Source organism: Nematostella vectensis, chromosome 6 (assembly GCF_932526225.1).
Source record: "Nematostella vectensis chromosome 6, jaNemVect1.1, whole genome shotgun sequence".
NCBI lineage: Eukaryota > Metazoa > Cnidaria > Anthozoa > Actiniaria > Edwardsiidae > Nematostella > Nematostella vectensis.
Window position 1 is genome coordinate 15,548,309 of NC_064039.1, and position 20,131 is coordinate 15,568,439.

The 20,131-nt window shown below is 52.4% G+C and overlaps 1 protein-coding gene across 1 annotated transcript; it reads right to left on the reverse strand.

Annotated features, from left to right (window-relative positions):
* Positions 1–10,697: 10,697 nt before the first annotated feature.
* LOC116609459 lies at positions 10,698–12,772 on the reverse strand. Its single transcript, XM_032370287.2, has 2 exons — positions 12,053–12,772; positions 10,698–11,608 (listed from the first exon to the last, which is right to left on the reverse strand). The coding sequence occupies exons 1-2, from the start codon at positions 12,210–12,212 to the stop codon at positions 11,460–11,462; spliced, it is 309 nt and encodes a 102-aa protein (XP_032226178.1). The 5' UTR covers positions 12,213–12,772; the 3' UTR covers positions 10,698–11,459.
* Between the last annotated feature and the right edge of the window lie 7,359 nt (positions 12,773–20,131).

Consider the following 20,131-nt stretch of genomic DNA (forward strand, 5'->3'; position numbering starts at 1 on the left):
TCTCGCATTGACAATAAACCACAGGAAAACCAACAGGTCAAGCAAAGGTTACCCTCCGCAGAAAACCTTCGACTCGCTTGAAGACTTTTCATATTTTATTAACGCAAATGTGACAAAAGAATCTCAAGTCGCGGTCCCTCTTGTCACAAGATTGAACAGCTTTTGTGGCCACATGACTATACTGTAGAAGAACACTAGCATATACGCCTTAGCACTACCGTATTTACTCAAACAAGCGCCCCGGCGCTTATTTAATTTTTTCGACTATCAAACCGGGCGCTTATTCGGGGGAGGCGCTTATTTAAAAGGGCAAATTCCGAACAAAAGGCCCAGGTGTTTTCATTCATTTAATATTAGTTTTATACTGCATCAGTTTCTTTTTTCTATAGTCATTATTACAACGTGAAGCAGTTTTTTCAATAAACTTTCATCTATTAAAAATTTGTTTCTTTCTTGTCTAGAGTCTATGAGCTCCTGCTTTTTTGGAACTACATTGTGACAGACATTTTACTCAGTTACATAAAACCTGGGGAGGGGAGGGAGACGCGTACCCCTACTGGTCATTTCATTCACCAGACAGACGCAGATACATGAGTATTTAACCCAAAAAATCTAATGCTGGCAAAGAAACAGATTTAAATTTAGTTGGTATTGTTTCTTTTTAAAGAATGAAGCAGTCATAAATGAATTTTGTTGCAATTCGCACCGTTTTTAGATTAAAATTTGCTTAAATATTTTCTTATCGTCGGAGTGTATATGTTTCGTCAGGGGCTCATAAGTATGAGCCCCTGGTTTCGTATATTGTTTATAAAATACGTAATTCCATTATTTTTCACTAAAGGTTTCCCCCCCCCCCCCCCCCCACTTTCTGGTCCAATAAAGCTAATAATACCAGGGGTATCTTCCTTTAACGAGTGAAACATTTCGAGGGTTTCGGAGGATCAGAGGAAGGGGGAAGAGGGAATCATTCATACTTAACAAATTATTACATATTATCGTTACATATACGTATAACATCGAGTATTTGAAATTTTAAAGATAGACAAATATTAAAATTCCATTATATTTATACCAATATCACTTTTGTTTCTTTGCATTACTAAACATGCTCCCTAACTATTTCAAATTTATGTTTCAATTGAACAAGCCAAATTCATTCCTACACAATACCAGGACTTTCAAAGTATTCTATATTTTTTCCTTGTGGCACTAATATCAGATCAATTTCGATTCGTTACAAAGGACCTAAGGGGGGGGGGACCAGGGGGTTTCAGAGAAACTAGTGGAAGGCGCGAATCGCCCCTCCGGGCCTCCCAGCCCCGTCTCCCGTCTTAGGCCTGGGAGGCGCGAATCGCCCCTTCGAGCCCCCCAGCCCCGTCTCTATATATCAGGCAGACAACGCTTCACGTAAATAAGCTTTCGGCAAAAGCTAATGTAGGCCAAATCGATTTCACGTACATAAGCTTTTGGCAATTGCTAATGTAGGCCCGAACCCCCAAGGACTTGCAATTAGACATCCGTCTGTCCTGTGGTATACCGAGCGTTCGAAGGATGAGGTGCGGAAAGGATTATTGCGGGTGGCTAAAGGTCGGCCACGCAAACACGTGCGGCCAAAGGTGCATGGACACCTACTGCAAGGTGCACCTCCAAAGGCTCCGTAAGGGCATCCCCCTCCCCGTGCCGTGCAGGATCTGCGGCATAAGGACTCGGTCGGAGACGCGGTTGTGCCGCCCCTGCGGAGCGAATCGTGTAGGGCAGAGGATGCGTGGCGTCGAGAGGCGCGCTCGGAAATGGTTCGCACTCGTCCTGTCTGACATCGCAGCCCGCGGCACGGGCGATTAGGGGCTGTGTGGCACAAGGCATACCCAAACGCTCGTCCCGCCGGCTGCGGAACGGGCAATTAGAGACTGGGTGGCACAGGTCATACCCGAACACCCGTCCCGCCGGTTGTGATACGGGCAGTCGGAGATTGGGTGGCACAGGGTATACCCAAACATGGACGCTAATATAGAGGAGATTCTCGATAGCATGCGTGACAAAGAGGCGCCCGCCGTACTGGCAGGGCTGGTCCAGAACATCCTGGACGAGGACATCCCCGACAATGTCAAACACAGGCTGCTTAAGCCGCTCGTACCGGAGAAGGTGTGGACAGAGGAAGACGACCCTCTGCTGCTGGAACGGCGGCAAGAGGACCCGGAGGGCTTTGACTTCGAGGAGTACTATTCTCTCTTCGTCGGCGGCGCCCATCTTCGGTTTCCAAGCGTGGATGCCACTCTACGGGGCCAAGACATAAGCGCCGGTGTTTACCAGGAGAAACGAGATCTTGGTGGAGCAGGTGTCATTGCTCTAAAGCCGGTTATGCGGGGGCCTGATATTAGTGACGACGGCTCGGTGTGGTGGGTCTCGCACGAGCGGGAGTCTCTGCGGGCAAACGCAGTGCTGCCGCTGGTGCTCGAGATGGTAGACCCCGACCGGCGTTACGGACTCTTCACGGTCGTTGGTAAGGCCCCCGCAGAGCCATTGGCGCCAATCACGGAGGAGGAAGGGCGCTCGGAGCACAAGATTGGTGGGTCGTTAGTCAAAAGAGGGGACCAAATCGCAGTCGGCGCCCTGGAAGGCATCGATGTGGGTATTTGGGAGAAAGGACGAGAGTACCTCGTCTACGTGAGATACGAGCTTCGCCCTTTACCTGAGCAAAATGGTGATCCTGGGCCAATGTTTGAGCGAGAGGGGAGTGACGCCTTCGCTAACTGTGTTGTGAGCTATGTTGTGAGGAATCGCGGCACCTCGCGCTCCCTTGGTCTAACCAAGACACGAGGCAAGATCCTCGAGCGATTCGACAAGAAACTGGCCACTACGGGATGCACCAAAGAAGACCTCTTTGAGATGGAAAAGAAGCTCGAGGTAAAGCTAGTGGCCGTGGACGCCCTGGGTAACGTACGTGGGACTCGGGGAAGTACAAGAGGGGGTGCACACAAATCCGTATCCATTGCCACAATAACCACGCCTGGGCGGAGCTTCCGACTGAACCACCTGCGATCGCGAGCGTCCACGGCCTAGACTTCGAGGCTGAGGGGGAGCTTCGTTCGTTATGTCAGGAGAAGGCAGCGCCTCGCGCTACCAGTGCCGCCACAAAAACGCGCGAGGCAAAAGTGCGAGAGGTGCTCATTCGCTTTATAAACAGGGCGATCCCCAGAAGCACGAGGATCTGGCTGTGTGGGCGTGTTATAGTCACGCACGAAGGCAAACTGTACCGATCGGGACAAGACGGATGGGCTATCGACAGGGCGTTTACAGACGAGACTGGATATGATCCTCATGGCTCCCTGATGATCACCCAGCCTGCCAAGTGTACACCGAAGCTACGCACTCGATGGGCGGTGCAGTAGGGTATCGCTTCAAGAAGTGGACCCAAAGAGAGAACATCAGGCTAACGCTTCTTAAATACAGGGACGTCTGGCGAGCGGTTCAGGTTGAGTCCAAAGTGTGGAATAGCAAGGAGAACTTAGGAGCGCTGCCTCATGCGCACATCGACATGCGTGCGGCGTACCTAGGATGCGAGGACAGCGTCTTCGGCGGCGCCTCGGACGCCATTGATTACCTACGAACGTGTATCGTATCGCGGATGTTGCGGGACGGCCATTGAGCGAGGTTCTTCAACTGACCGGGGCCATTCAGTTGACCGAGTTGGGGTTCTCTGAGGCCTGCCACCCCTACACTTCCGGGAGGGTAGGGCAGCACTTGGAACAAAACGAGGGCTGGATCACCACGCCAGAGCTCAAGGACCTGCTAGACTCGGGTGACCTAGTCATGGCCGCGGCGAGGGAGGTTTTGTATAGCGTCGGAAAAAAGGACTCCATCAAGTTCCCCCACTCCATCGCGTGCCGCCCCGGCGGCGAAGACTCGCAGGGTCGAGATCTCGCTGTCCGTTTTGTAGGCAAGTGCGCTCGCCATGGCGACGAGTCCTCGATCGTATTCCGCGACCGTGAAGAAGCCGCGTATCTGACAAACCTCCTTGCGGGCACCGACCACTTACTTAACTTCGAGCATGCCGACGGGGCTCATCTGATCCAATACAAAGACGGAGTTCGGCGCTCACAATGGTACCATATCAGGGCCTTCGTCTTGGCGTACACAAACATAGCGTTGCGACGCATGTTGAGGCGGATCCCTCGCGAAGACGTCCTCCGAGTGTGCACAGATGAAATATACGCAAAGGCGGTGCCCAGTGGTGTGAAGCTCGTAGAGCGAAATCCGAGGTATGGAGAGTGGCGCCACAAGAAGCCTGGGTACGAGTGGCGACCTGAAGCGGCTTGGGGTCCGAAGAGGTCGGGGTGCTTGGCTAGGGAGCTGGGGCACAAACTCGACCGTCTCGCAAAAGTAATAATCATTGACGAGTGCTGTAAGGTACAGACTAAAGTGCTACGCGCCATCCTAGGGTATCTCGCCACGCGGCCGTGTCAGGTAGTGTGTTGTGGCGACTATGGGCAGGTCCCGCCCTGGGGAGAGATAAAGAGGGGCCTCACGATATGCTCAAGGAGTGGGCACAAGGGAACATCCGCTGGTTCGAGTCCGAATACCGCTGCCTGTGTGAAGACTGCGGAAAGCCGTACAGTACATGCGACTGCGGCTCTGCCGCGCCCTCCTCCAGGCTCCACGACATAAAGGGCCGGACTTGGTGTCAGCCAGACTCCCAACAGCTTGAGGTGTTTCGAGAGGAGTGGGATGGGGTGGCGTTCGACGCGGCGATCGAGCAGGCCCACCCAAGCGATATGTGGGTGTGCTCGACCAACAAGATGGGGGCCCTTGTTCAGCAGCGATTGGTGGAGCACCACAGGAAAAACTACCCCCGATTGCAAGCAACCATCCGCTTTGACCCCGACCCTAGCGTCGCGCATCGTTATCGCAAGCAAGGGCGGCCGGTGCCCGTGCCAGGCAAAAGGGGTGAGGTCGACGCGTACAAAGCACGGTAGTCGAGGTCTCTCTCGGCGTAGTCCTTAACGGGCTCCCCCTCGAGTGGAAATACGCGGGCTGGGGAACAGTCCACCGGGTGCAGAGCAAGACTATCCAGACTCCAAGGCGTCTGTTTATCATAGACCACAGCTTAGAGGGCTGGATCACGAATGCTGTATACACCGGCATCTCCCGCGTGCGGCTCGCCGAACAGATAGTCCGCGTGATCCCCCCCGATGACACCCCAGGTGCCTTGGTTCCCACAGGACTGCAGGCTACGCCCAGTGAAGAGCTCATTATAGCGCTAATCAAGTAATACGCTATAGACGACAGGCAAAAGGGTCGCACAAAGTACACGGGGCCGCACCACGTTCTTCGTTGCGTTCATGTCCGAGATGACGATTGGCAAAGCAGTAACCCACTCGCGGTTTGTCTTGCCGAATGCAAGCTCCTTCGAGTACTGCGCACGAAATAGGCGCTGTGCCAGCCAGCGATGGAAAGACTCGGTGAAAGCTTGGCTCCTGTGGTGCCCCGGCTCAGCCCGTCGGACCTCCACCCCGTGGTCTGTTAGGAGCTTTGTGGTAGCACCCTTGAACTCCGTGCCGTCTTCAACCATGAGGACTTTAGGCCATGTGAGAGGTCCCTCTGCATAGATGTCAGCGAGTTCGCGGGAGACGACGGCCGCGCTCTTAGTCCTCAGTGGGCGGGCGGCTTTATATCGTGAAGCAACGTCAACGACAGTCAGGGCATACTTGTACCCGCGGTCGGTTGGCAATAATAGCAGGTCCGACTGGTGGATACGGTTTGGTATCTGCTCCGAGAAGTGGGCGTAGGTAGTCGGAGGAGGGGGTGTCTGTGTGTAGCCCCCGACGGGCTGCGAGCTTACCCACCTGCGCACTCGATCTATGGAGGCTGAGCCCTTGGGAAGTTTGGCATGCAGAGCGGTCACTCCCTGGAAGCCACCTCTGGCGTAGTATATAGGACGAAGGAACGCATCGAGTTCTTCGTCGGACATGCGCTTGCCGTTCCGGCGTGTATCGCGATGCATCGCAATGCGTTGCAACGCATGTATCAGTCTCCAACAGGCGTTTGCCTTCGGCGTACGTATACGTATACGCGCAGCATGGAAAAAGGCCGCCTAGATGCAGAAACACGTTTCAACGGCAGCTGCATCACAGCAAGCGGCTAGCTGTGTAGCCGATGGCGAGAGCGCCGGCGCCAATGTACGCCAACTCGGTGTTCTTCTGCGTTTTGCTGGGGATGTAGTAGTCGGACAGCTCGGGGGCCCGCATCGACTCCAGGAATTATTTCGGCCGGGTCTGGTTGTAGAGTTTGAGCGCGTAGTCGGTGTCGGTGAAGTTCTGCTTTGCGAGGGACCCTCTCTCGCGACTTTGAGCTTGGCAATCGAGGATGTTTTGTCGCATTGTTGGTAGCATACATAGTCTTGTTGGTATTTCTCTAGGGCCTTGTCATGCCTCTCCTTCTCAGCTAAGGCAGGGCTCTCATCGTTCGACAGGAACTTTGCGGGGTAGTTGCCCCCTACGAACGCAGTCGCGTTTAGGACGGCGCCGCCAACCAAAATCGCGATAGAGGCCATTTTTGTGCGAAGCACACTTCACGTGCTGTGTGTATGTATACGTATACGCATGCGCATGCGCATGAATTGTGCAAAGCACGCACGAGTCTAATACGCGGCCTACGCACGCCACAGTACACTACTACATGGGCAGGATCTTCTGGTCCTCAAGGTAACCCTTCAAAGCGACAGCACCTGCAACGGCGGCAGTCATTTTTGCGTAGTTCATGGCGTTCCCGGAGGGGTCTTTGGTGAAGTCCTCGCGTAAGACCTTGCGCCCAACCCAGCCGCTACCGGCGACGAGGCCGGTTATGACTGCGGCGTCGGTGATGGTCTTTGTAATCTTGCTCTGCTGCGTCGTCGACGACGTGGGTGGGGCCCTCGTGTCTAAATGTCTGCTTACTCCATGGATAACAGCCGAGATTTGCATTGTCCGGGAGCGCGAAGCGCTGTCGCCGGAACGCGATCCTTGGTCTGCTGTGCGGCTGCCGCTGGCGGCCTTGCGGATTGGTAGCCCGCTGGTTAACAGCTGGTGGTGTGCGAGTGAAAGGGGTGGTAGCCACAGACAGGGAGACCATCGACGACCCTAACACGTCAGAGAGTCGCCGCCAAGAGGCCCGTGAGCGCAACGAGGAGAGGCTGTCCGAGATCGACGAACTAGAACGCGAAAACCGAGAGCTCGAGAACAGAAAGCCGCTCAGAGAGCGCATCAAAGCCATCTTCAAAAAGTACGGCTTTACCGTCACCGCTATCGGGTTGGCCGTAGCGACGACGATCGCGGCCATAGTGACGTCGCTCGGCAGGTCGCTCTCCTCCGTGGCCAGAGGGGTCGGTAACGGGCTTAAGGCCACCGGTAAAAAGCTAGTCGAGCGTCTCCCCGGGCTAGTAGGCAGCATCGCGAACTTCGTGTTTAAGGCTGCAGGAGAAGCGGTGAAATTCCTTGGCGAAAATGCGTGGCTGCTCGTTCTAGCCGTAGCCGCGTTCTTGGTTCGTCGAATGCAAAGCAGTCATCGGAACAAGTAATACGCCGCGGCCACCGCGAGTGCCGACAACCCCGCCTTGAGGGCGGTGTGGTCACTTTTTTCGCCCGCTCCGGCGGCAGTCATGCTATGCGCAGCGTGCGTACGTGGAGAGGGGGCAGAGGCCGCGCCCTCTGCGTGCACTTTCGCGGGGGCGGAATCCTTGCTTTGCCGCCAGGACGGCACGCGGTCGATCCCAGGGTCAGTCACGTGTTGCACCCTAGGATGCCTACCGGCCATGTTACGAGCAACGACTGTCTTTGTCTCGGTGTCCGCCTACGCCTCCATGGCCGGCCCACCGGCCCCCGCGATAGAGGAACGGACGTTTACCTGCGCGCCAAGCACTGTGTAGACGAACGCCTCGACCGAGCGATCGAGTCTTCCTAGCCCTGCTTTTGTCAGCACCTCACCTTTGGGAGGCGCAAACCAGCTATATTGCACGCCCCCGTGGTCGTCGTTGCGTATGTAACCCACCTGCTTCCCACTATTGTACGTCCCACCTTCGTCGCTAAACAGATTGAGGTGGCTCGGGTACTCGTCCGCCGCCGTGTCGTAGCCACGGATTACGTGCACGTTGCGATACCCCTTCCCCGGGTGGAACACAAACACATCGCCTAGCCCGTGGTTCCGCCCGCCTTTCCATCAGAAGTCCGGCTTACGCGGCAAACCGAACTCTATACATAGACGCTCGAAAGCGGCCTTCTTGTAGGGGTTAACTTTTTGCGTGAACGGGCTGTCGCCAGGCAGGGGGGCGCCGAGCTCGTAGAGTATCCTCCGGGTGGTAAAGTAGACGTGAAACCTTAGAAATCCCCTGATGACAGAGGGGAGCGTGGCGAAAGCGGGGTCGACTAGGGACACCCCACATCCGGCGGTTGCGCACCAGACCGCAAAGTTGAGCTGCTGTGGCCAGTACCCATAGGAAGGCTCCGATAGCCACCGGCGAGACTCCTTGGCGGACTTGTGCGTGACTACTGTCTCTTTGAATATGTGTCGGACCCTAGTCGTGAATGATTTGTCCTCAGCCACGTGTATCTCTAGCTGCGTGAGTAGTGGGGTGATGTCTGAGGCCATGCTCTCCACGGGAGTCGCGGGCACGGCGTAGAGCAACTTTTGCGCGAGGGTCAGAGACCTAGGGAAACCGGGTTTTGCGCGTTTGGCTTGTTCGGCTATAGCGTGTTTGATATGTTCGGCTATAGAGGCACCCGCCGCAGTTGCCGCCTTCTTCGTCTCTTCCACCTCCCTTCGGGGAACCTCGTTCAGCATCCGCCAGCCTTCCCAATCCATGCTCAGCCCTATTAAACACGAAGGCGGGCTATGTTCAACACAATGGTGGTCCTACATGCTGTGTTCACCGGAGGCGAACTGACGCTCTTCTTCGAGCAGCCGATAAGGCGCCCACGCTTCGTGGCGCTCCGGCAGTGCTCGCTGTTTAACAGCTGGTATAATCTCGAGCGGGAGCATCAGATAACGACTATAGCCTCGTACTGCCCGTGGGGGAGCCCCCACTTAAGGTGACTTTGCCGAAAATAGAGGCCCTTTACATCTTCTGCGATATCGTAGACCGCACGCAGTGCCTCGCCTTAGACGAGCCTTCAAACGTTCTCGCTTGCCTAGAAACCCGCGGGAGGCCGCACGAGAAAGTCGTCTATGGGCCCGACATCCCCGTTTGTGTCGCAGCGTCTTCCTCTGAGTTTGTCTCGAGTATCCGAATATGGATCAGGGATGACCGCGGTAGACGGGTGGACTTTAAGGGCAAGCCTGTTCGCCTCGTATTAGAGCTAACCTAGGTCCGACATAACAAGCATGGCAAACAGCGACGTTAGCAGCGGTGCCATATACCCCTCGCTCCCCAGTGTCTGCCCCCCGACTTGCCTGCAAACGCACATGACGCCTACCGCTCCGGCAAGCATCGGCGGCGACGTGCAAAGCTTCCGACTCCAGAAAATATGTGACACTCAGGCGGTCCTAGACAACGAGATAACGCATCATCGACAGATGCGGAAGAAGTATAAGCGCGCCTTTGCCGTTACCCATGCTGTGTCTGTGGCATCCGGTATCGCTGCAGGGGCGCTTTCCAGCGCCGGGGTGGGGGTCTCTTTGAGTGGGATAGGGGTTCTGATCGGCGGTCCGCTGGCAGGGGTCGCTGGGCAGGTCGGTGTCGTGGGCGCGGGCGCGGGCGCGGGGGTAGTCTCTAGGGGTCTTACGACCAAGGTGGCTAAACACGAAGACACGATGGTTTTAGCGGAGAGTAAGAAAAACTCGATCAGCGAGCTGGTCTCTAAGGCTCTGCAGGACGGGCTTATCTCAGACGAAGAGTTTCGGCTTATATACTTCAGGAACAAGAGAGATACTACGCTCTCAAGGCCGCTATCAGAGCTCGACACGGCCTCGCACCGCGTGAGAAAAAAAGCGGAAAAGGGCACTCCCTGGAGACACGCGAGAAGATGAAAAAGAGGCTGCGAGAAATTCGCGAGGAGTTCGGGAGCGAGGTGTTCGAGTAAAACTCAGGTTTAAACGCCACGCCAGCGGCTTTGAATTTACGGCCGAGAAACGGTCATTCCGCGCTCCGTAGGTTGGCGGCCCTCCTCGTTTTCGCGGCCCTCCCCGACACCATCGCTATTTACCCTAACTATTTATGTACGTGAAACGGCCCCCGGCCTACATTAGCAATCGCCAATTATTTATGTACGTGAAACTGCCCCGGCCTACATTAGCAATTGCCAAAAGCTTATGTACGTGAAATCGATTTGGCCTACATTAGCAATCGCCAAAAGCTTATGTACGTGAAATCGATTTGGCCTACATTAGCTTTTGCCGATTGTTTATGTACGTGAAGCATTATCTGCCTGATATATAGAGACGGGGCTGGGGGGCTCGGAGGGGGGATTCGCGCCTCCCAAGCCTAAGACGGGCTGGGAGGCCCGGAGGGGCGATTCGCGCCTCCCACTAGTTTCTCTGAAACCCCCTGGTCCCCCCCCTAAGTGTTTTAAAGATCGTGAGAGTATATCTTTATCCAGCAAATTGCTTAAGGAATATCTTCTGTCTATATGGAAATTTTGACAACTGTGCCTTTTCTTTCTTCTTGTTTTGTCATCTCGCTTTTGTCCTTTGTCTTCTCTTTTATAAAAAAATATATATATGATCCGCCGTTACTCTTAGCATGGAAATTTATTCGTTTTATTTATGGGAAGCTCATTCGCTATAAAAGCCTTTTGGTTTTCTTTGATCTTTTCTGCCATAAATGACTATTTAGTGTCTTAATTATGTATAAAATAGATGCAAGCCTAATGGCAAAATCGGCTTGAGGGAGGCACAATACAAAAACGTTAATAAAATATTGGGGGGGGGTCCTTTCCTTATAGTTTTTGTAAATTATTGGGGGAGTGCCCCACCTCCTGCTATGGCCCTGAGGAATGAATGAGTATAGTATAGTTTCAGTTAATTATAACAAATGGTTTCCAGCGTTTCCCTGTGTACAGCATTGACGGTAGCTATTACTAATCAGAAAAGCTCGGACGAGGGGTGACTCTTTATTACAGATTTGTATGCCTGCACGGACTAAACTCTCTGAAATTCCGGTTACAGTTATAGCCTAAACAGACCCGTAGCCCCCTTCCCCTAAAGTGCCCCTAATAATGCCATCAAATGTCAGTCTACAAAGCTCCATAATGTGCCCCTAATAATGCCATCAAATGTCAGTCTACAAAGCTCCATAATGTGCCCCTAATAATGCCATCAAATGTCAGTCTACAAAGCTCCATAATGTGCCCCTAATAATGCCATCAAATGTTAGTCTACAAAGCCCCATAATGTGCCCCTAATAACGCCATCAAATGTTAGTCTACAAAGAAGTGTTTTCAGTGAGGTTGGCCGCCAAATGTTATGACACCTATCACTATGGCGACATTACTTCACACGAACAATAGGATATCCCTCATCCTTTCATTCACCAGGTTCCGAAGCTCCATAACCTCCGACTTTAGAGTTTTCAGTTTCTCCTCGACTCTCTTCAGGTCATGGGCATTCTTCAGTGATAGTGTTGTACCAGCTGAACTAATGCCTGGTGCAAAAAGAAAGTTGTATTTTCAGTTATTTAATACCTGTTCATTAGTGACAGCAAACGTTTTCTAGAATCCCGGCTAGAGGAGTGACTTTCATATCTTTTTATATTAACTAAAGCAAAATCGGTCAAAATTTTGTAATGGGTTATTTTTTAGGGATTAGAATTTAATTGAAGGAATGACCATTATTATGGTACTAGCAGCAATATTGAGTGCTATTTCTTTCTTCTTAACCAATTTATTTTCTCTCCAGGATCCCGTATAGTCCTGTCACTCTTCCTCCCTCCCCCTCGCCAACGCCCCCCCCCCTCTCCCCCCTCGCCTCTATTATCCCTCTATTATCTGTGTTTGCCTCTAAAAATTAAAAATCTGAAATTTTCAAAGCATAATAACAATAAATAAATAAAAGAGGTAGGAAAAAAGGAAGGAAGGAATCGATATACCTCCAACGGCCATACAGAATGCAGTGTACATTCCTGAAGACAAGACCACAGGACCCCCAGCTATCAAAGCAGTGGCTGCACCAACAGCTATAGCACCAGACAAGGCTGCATTGATGACTGCATCGAGCTTAGTGGTGTTGACGTCATATAAGATCTCCATTACTGTGTCGATGATATTCTGAAGATCTTTGTAGTACTGATTCAATTCCTTGGCTATATTTCCCTTTAGCTGATCATGGCTCAAGCTTTCTTTGCTTTGCAGTTTCTTGAAAACTTCCTGAAGCCTTGGTACATTTTGTATTTATTGAATTGCCCTTTTAGCTCATGGACCTCGTCGAAAAATCCCTCGATTTCGAATCCGATTGTAATGCTATCGTTTAAAAGCCACGAGGAGGCTGCTGTCGCAACAGCAAGAGCAATTTTACCAGGATTAGCTTTAGCGAATTGGAGAGCCTTTTGCGCTGTCGTCTGGAGTTCCTTGTCTTTCACATCAGCCATTAAGGTCATGCTTTTGATTATCTCTCTCGCTCCTTTAAAGAGACCTTCGAATGAGCTTTTGTAGCGCTTTCTTCTGCTTTTCTCTGCCGTAGACTGACCAAGGACATCTTGGGTAAGCACGAGGACGCTAAACAGCACAGCAAAGAGCTGTTTGCGGCGAAGACACGGGAACAGAATTGCGATCAACATCGTTCCTGCTACATATCAACCCGACTGGTATTTCTAGGGCTTGGCATTAAGCTTAAAAGGGGATAAACAAGAGGTCAGGGGATTCCCCTTGGACATCCAATCAGAATGCGACGTGCGTGTCGCTTTCCTCATTTACGAAACGAGTGATCTAAAAATAAAATATAAACTTTCTGTGCGCATGTGCGAGTAGCTACTATGTCATCACGGCGAAAAAAACGGTAAGATTTGTTGTAGCTACTGCGCATGTGCGAGTCTGCTATGTCATCACGACGAAAAAAAGTAAGATTTGCCGCGGGTTTTGCTGGGCAAATTCGACTTCGGATACACTTCGGGATATGATCGTTACGAAGTGCCAGCAATCAAAAGCTTTTGGGGTTTGTTAAAAAATTCTTACATATTCGCTTCTATGGCAGCTTGGTTTGATAAACTCGAACGCGGCTGCATTCCATTCACATTCCGGGTTATGATCGTTCAAACTTTACGTCAAGTTATTGATTTATAAAGAGTTTGCAATACGTGCCGAAACACACGAGCTCATGTAAACACGCTCTAATTTGGTCATTTCGAGTATTTAAGCTCAGGTTTTTTCGCCCGTATCCGATTCCTTTTGACTTTAAATCAAGTTGCGAAGCTTTATTTAGGTTATATGTAGGTTCAAACATATTATTTCGTACAAAAACATGCCCCCGCAAATTTACTTATCGAATGATTCGAAATGATGATTTTGCACTTTTTACATTATTATGCAAAATACATATTGTACAACAGTTATGTGATAAATTGTAGCAGGTATTTCATGTTTGTGAAAGAAAAAGTAACTGGAATTCGACATGCTCGACGTGTCTTTTCGAACAGTTCAATACAAACACTAATAAGATTATTTTTAGAATCATTATTTAATGGTGTTGGCTTCGTGGTTGAGGTCGGTGATCGGAGTCTGTAGTTTGTATTCGATGTTTCTTCTTTTTTTTAATCCTTGGGAGTCTACCGTTCATCAATACTTTTTATAGTATGATGATACAAAGAAATAACCTAGAGGTATATGATAACATTACAGTTGTAAATACTTGCTGCAGTAGCTACATGTATGTACGGGACTATTTTTTTTTAATGTGCGAAGCTAAATAAATAAACTTAAAAGAAATAAAATTGGGATGGTTATGAAATGAAGATTTCAAAATGTAGGTATTTTAGAGCTGATGCCGGCTATAACACTCAGCGACGTAATGCATCTTGTTACGTCATCGCGACTAAATCGCTATTTATTGAATCGAGGTCAAAGTGTAACGAAGGCAAACAATTATTATTATTCATAGAATGAATATAAAGTTCACGGAGCCTGAGAAGAAGAAGATATGTTATAGTAATTATTACGGGGTTTAAAATAAATAAAATAACAACTTTTTTACCTTTTTAGTTTCCACATAGGGAATTATCGAATATATCAGGATCATACCCACAATTAATTGGCGAAAACAAATGTTTTCAGGGATAATTTGCGCAGTTTTAGGTGAGATTTATCAAATGCACAAATGTTTAATACCGTAAGAAAAGAAAACGTTTTGGAGATACTGCGAGTATTTGGTATTAGAGGGTGTAGCCCCAGATCTCTATTTTGTACTCGGAATAGTCCCCTTCCCTCCTCTCCTTCGCATGCGCACCGCGGTTTAGTCTCTCCTAGGGCTCGTACCTCGTCTCCGTCTTTCTCCCCCCCCCCCCCCCCCCTCGAAAAAAAAAAACGGCTTGCTATGCAAGTCGGACAATGTAATTTTGCCTCGTCCTTGCGTGAACGGCAATCTGATTATCGAAATGTGAAGCATTTGAATTGTTTGCAATTTGAAGCAATTCAAGACAGATTTTAAATTCTCAAAACATGAGATACTGCATCCTTATTGTCTTTCTGAACAGAATATGTGCGTTCATTAGAGTGTGAGCAGTAAACATTCTTTAGTTTTGTACGGTAATACGAGCAACAAAATCATCCAACTTTTTTCGCAACAAAAAACAAATGTTGCAAGTTGAAAATGTTTGTAGCAGAAAGTAGAAGGTCGTTCTACTTTTCGCAAAAAGAACTTGAATGTTGCACGTATTTACTAAAACTGTAAAAACAAAACAGCTTGTAAAAAAGAATAATAGTGGTGAATCGTTTAAAGAAAGGCTGAAGTACAGTGAGGAATAATTTGTTCTTTTATCCTTATATTAATTCTAATATGAAGACAATTAAAAATGAAAAAAATGGGACAAGAGGTACTACGTACATTTCGGGGGGGACTGGGGGGTTTCATAGGAACTGGTGGGAGGCGTGGATCGCCCCTCCGGGCCTCCCAGCACCGTCTCTATATATCAGGTAGATAATGTTTCGCGTACATAAACAATCGGCAAAAGCTAATGTAGGCCAAATCGATTTCACGTACGTAAACAATCGGCGAAAGTTAATGTAGGCAAAATAGATTTCGCGAACACGAATAATCAATTAGGGGCAGGTGTTTCGCGTGCATGAATAATAATTAGGGCCGGTGCTTCGCGTGCATGAATAATTAATTAGGCGTTTGGTTTTCAATTAGACATTCGTATGTCCTGTGGTATACCGAGCGTTCGAAGGATGGGGCGAGGAAAAGATTACTGCGGGTGGCTAAGGATCGGCCGCGCAAACACGTGCGGCCGGAGGTGCTAGGACACCTACTGCAAGGTGCATCTCCAAAGGCTCCGTAAGGGCAGCCCCCTCCCCGTGCCGTGCAGGGTCTGCGGCATAGGGACTCAGTCGGAGACGCGGCTGTGTCGCCCCTGCGGAGCGAATCGTGAAGGGCAGAAGATGCGCGGCATCGAGAGGCGCGCTCGAGAGTGGTTCGCACCCGTCCTATCTGACACCGCAGCCCGCGGTGCGGTCAATTAGAGATTGGGTGGCGCAGGGTATGCCCCAACTCTCAGTTAGAGACTGGGTGGCTCATGGTGTGCCCGAACATGGACGCCTACATAGAGGAGATTCTCGATAGCATGCGCGACAAAGAGGCGCCCGCCGTACTGGCAGGGCTGGTACAAAACATCCTGGACGAGGACATCCCCGACGATGTCAAACACAGGCTGCTTAAGCCGCTCGTACCGGAGAAGGTGTGGACGGAGGAAGTCTGGCGCGAGTTCGACCCTCTGCTGCCGCCCCGGCAGCAGAAGGGCCCGGAGAGCTTAGACCCCGAGACGTACTACTCTCTCTTCGTCGGCGGCGCCCATCTTCGGTTCCCAAGCGTGGATGCCACTCTACAGGGCCGAGACATAAGCGCCAGTGTTTACCAGGGGATGCGAGATCTTGGTGGGACAGCTGTGATTGCTCTAAAGCCGGTTGTGCGGGGGCCTGATATTAATGACGACGGCTCGGTGTGGTGGGTCTCGCACGAGCGAGAGTCTCTGCGGGCGAACGCAGTGCTTCCGCTGGTGCTCGAGATGGTAGACCCCGACCGGCGTTACAGACTCTTCACGGTCGTTGGTAAGGCCCCCGCAGAGCCATTGGCGCCAATCACAGAGGAGGAAGGGCGCTCGGAGCACAAGATCGGTGGGTTGTTAGTCAAAAGGGGGGGCCAAATCGCAGTCGGCGCCCTGGAAGGCATCGATGTGGGTATTTGGGAGAAGGGGCGAGAGTACCTTGTCTACGTGAGATACGAGCTTCGCCCTTTACCTGAGCAAAATGGTGAGCCTGGGCCAATGTTTGTGCGAGAGGGGGGTGACGCCTTCGTTAACTGTGTTGTGAGCTATGTTGCCTACTTCTTGAGGAATCGCGGCACCTCGCGCTCCCTTGGTCTAACCAAGACACGAGGCAAGATCCTCGAGCAATTTGACAAGAAGCTGGCCACAACGGGGTGCACCAAAGAGGACCTCTTTGAGATGGAAAGGAAGCTCGAGGTAAAGCTAGTAGCCGTGGACGCCCTGGGTAACGTCCTATGGGACTCGGGGAAGTATGGGACTAAGACGAGGATCACCATCCCTTGCCACAATAACCACGCCTGGGCGGAGCTTCCGACTGAACCACCTGCGATCGCGAGCGTCCACGGCCTAGACTTCGAGGCTGAGAGGGAGCTCCGTTCGCTATGTCAGGGAGAGGCCGCGCCTCGCGCTACCAGTGCCGCCGCAAAAACTCTCGAGGCGAAGGTGCGAGAGGTGCTCATCCGCTTCATAAACAGGGCGATCCCCAGAAGCACGAGGGTCTGGCTGTGTGGGCGTGTTATAGTCACGCACGAAGGCAAACTGTACCGGTCGGGACAAGACGGATGGGCTATCGACAGGGCGTTTACAGACGAGACTGGACATGATCCTCAATGGCTCCCTGATGATCACCCAGCCTACCAAGAGTACATCGAAGCTACGCACTCGATGGTCGGCGCAATAGGGTATCGCTTCAAGAAGTGGACCCAAAGAGAAAACATCAGGCCAACGCCTCCTAAATACAGGGACGTCTGGCGAGCGGCGCAGGTTGAGTCCAAGGTGTGGAATAGCAGGGAAAACTTAGGGGCGCGGCCTAATGAGCATATCGACATGCGTGCGGCGTACCTAGGATGCGAGGACAGTGTCTCCGGCGGCGCCTCGGAAGCCATTGATCTGGTACGGAAATACGGCTTCCCTACGAACGTGTATCGTATCGCGGATGTTGGGGGACGGCCATTGAGCGAGGTTCTTCAACTGACCGGGGCCATTCAGTTGACCGAGTGGGGATTCTCCGAGGCCTGCCACCCCTACACTTCCGGGAGGGTAGGGCAGCACTTGGAACAAAACGAGGGCTGGATCACCACGCCAGAGCTCAAGGACCTGCTAGACTCGGGTGACCTCGCCATGGCCGCGGCGAGGAAAGTGTTGTATAGTGTCGGAAAAAAGGACTCCATCAAGTTCCCCCACTCCGGCCCCGGCGGTGAAGACTCGCAGGGTCGAGATCTCGCTGTGCGTTTCGTAGGCAAGTGCGCTCGCCATGGCGACGAGTCTTCGATCGTAGTCCGCGACCGTGAAGAAGCCGCGTATCTGACAAACCTCCTTGCGGGCACCGACCACTTACTTAACTTCGAGCATGCCGACGGGGCTCATCTGATCCAATACAAAGACGGAGTCCGGCGCTCACAATGGTACCACATCAGGGCCTTCGTCTTGGCGTACACAAACATAGCGTTGCGACGCATGTTGAGGCGGTTCCCTCGCGAAGACGTCCTCCGTGTGTGCACAGATGCCATATACGCAAAGGCGGTGCCCAGTGGTGTAAAGCTCGTGGAGCGAAATCCGAGGTATGGAAAGTGGCGCCACAAGAGGCCTGGGTACGAGTGGCGGCCCGAGGCGGCTTGGGGTCCGAAGAGGTCGGGGTGCTTGGCTAGGGAGCCAATCACTGCGCCGAGTCTGCCGTGCGATCTAGTGGCCGCGACCTCTGCAACGATGTATCTAGCCGGCCAAGGAGGATCGGGGAAGACCGAGTGGGCAGTGAGCATGTTCCGCGGCCGCAACGTTGTGGTGCTCACCCCCGAGAACGACCTCGCCCACGACCATCGCAACAACCCGCGCCTCGCGGTGAAGGCTCAAACCTACCACCACTACCTCTGCATACCAGCGGAGAAGCCGATAGAGGAGTGGAGACCTTCCGAGCTGGGGCACAAACTCGACCGTCTCGCAGAAGTGATCATCATTGACGAGTGCTGTAAGGTGCAGACTAAAGTGCTGCGCGTCATCCTAGGGTATCTCGCCACGCGGCCGTGTCAGGTAGTGTGTTGTGGCGACTATGGACAGGTCCCGCCCTGGGGAGATAAAGAGGGGCCTCACGATATGCTCAAGGAGTGGGCACAAGGGAACATCCGCTGGTTCGAGTCCGACTACCGCTGCCTGTGTGAAGACTGCGGAAATCCGTACAGTACATGCGACTGCGGCTCTGCCGCCCCCTCCTCCAGGCTCCACGACATAAAGGGCCGGATTTGGTGTCAGCCAGACTCCCAACAGCTTGAGGTGTTTCGGGAGGAGTGGGATGGGGTGGCGTTCGACGCGGCGATCGAGCAGGCCCACCCAAGCGATATGTGGGTGTTCTCGACCAACAAGATGGGGGCCCTTGTCCAGCAGCGATTGGTCGAGCACCACAGGAAAAACTACCCCCGACTGCCAGCAACCACCCGCTTTGACCCCGATCCTACCGTCGCGCATCGTTATCGCAAACAAGGACGGCCGGTGCCCGTGCCAGGCAAAAGGGGCGAGAAGGTCGACGCGTACAAAGGCACGGTAGACTAAGTCACTCTCGGCGTGGTCCTTAACGGGCTTCCCCTCGAGTGGAAATACGCGGGCTGGGGGACAGTCCACCGGGTGCAGGGCAAGACCATCCAGAACCCAAGACGTCTGTTTATCATAGACCACAGCTTAGAGGGCTGGATCACGAATGCTGTGTACACCGGCATCTCCCGCGTGCGGCTCGCCGACCAGATAGTCCGCGTGATCCCCCCCGATGACGCCCCAGGTGCCTTGGTTCCCACAGGACTGCAGGCTACGCCCAGTGAAGAGCTCATTATAGCGCGAATCAAGCGATACGCTATAGACGACAGGCAAAAGGGTCGCACAAAGTACACTGGATCGCAACACGTTCTGACGGTAGACCACGTACTCGGCATGATTGCTGACGCGGAAAAGAAGTGCACGGTCTGTGGCACTCAGCTTCTGCTTCAGGGGTACACCAAGAGTCATCCCCAATGCTTCAGTATCGACCGGCTGGACGACAGTCAGGGTCACTACAAGTGGAATGTCAGACTCGCGTGCCTTAGCTGCAACAGAAGGCACAAGCGCTGATCACGCAACGCGCAACTGCGATCGCGTGAAGCCGTGCTTAGAGTACGCCGTGTAATACAACACAGGCTGTCCGGGCTCCATGGCCCTCTTTAGTATCGGGTACGCCTTGCTTGTCCACCACGGGTCCGTCGCTCGCCATCGGCCCTTGTCCTGAAGGTCTTCCTCGTTTACGGCGATGTACACCTCCGTCCCGACCTCCAAGGGGACCTCTAGGGAAGGCTTTTCGGCTTTGAGAGGCACGCGCCTCAGCTTAATGGCGTCCTCAGGCGCAAGGCCAGTCAGGCAAGTCTTCGTTGCGTTCATGTCCGAGATGACGATTGGCAGAGTAGTAACCCACTCGCGGTTTGTCTTGCCGGACGCAAGCTCCTTCGAGTACTGCGCACGAAATAGGCGCTGCGCCAGCCAGCGATGGAAAGACTCGGCGAAAGCTTGGCTCCTGTGGTGCCCTGGCTCAGCCCGTCGGACCTCCACCCCGTGGTCTGTTAGGAGCTTTGTGGTAGCGCCCTTGAACTCCGTGCCGTCATCAACCATGAGGACTTTAGGCCATGTGAGAGGTCCCTCTTCATAGATACCAGCGAGTTCGCGGGAGACGACGGCCGCGCTCTT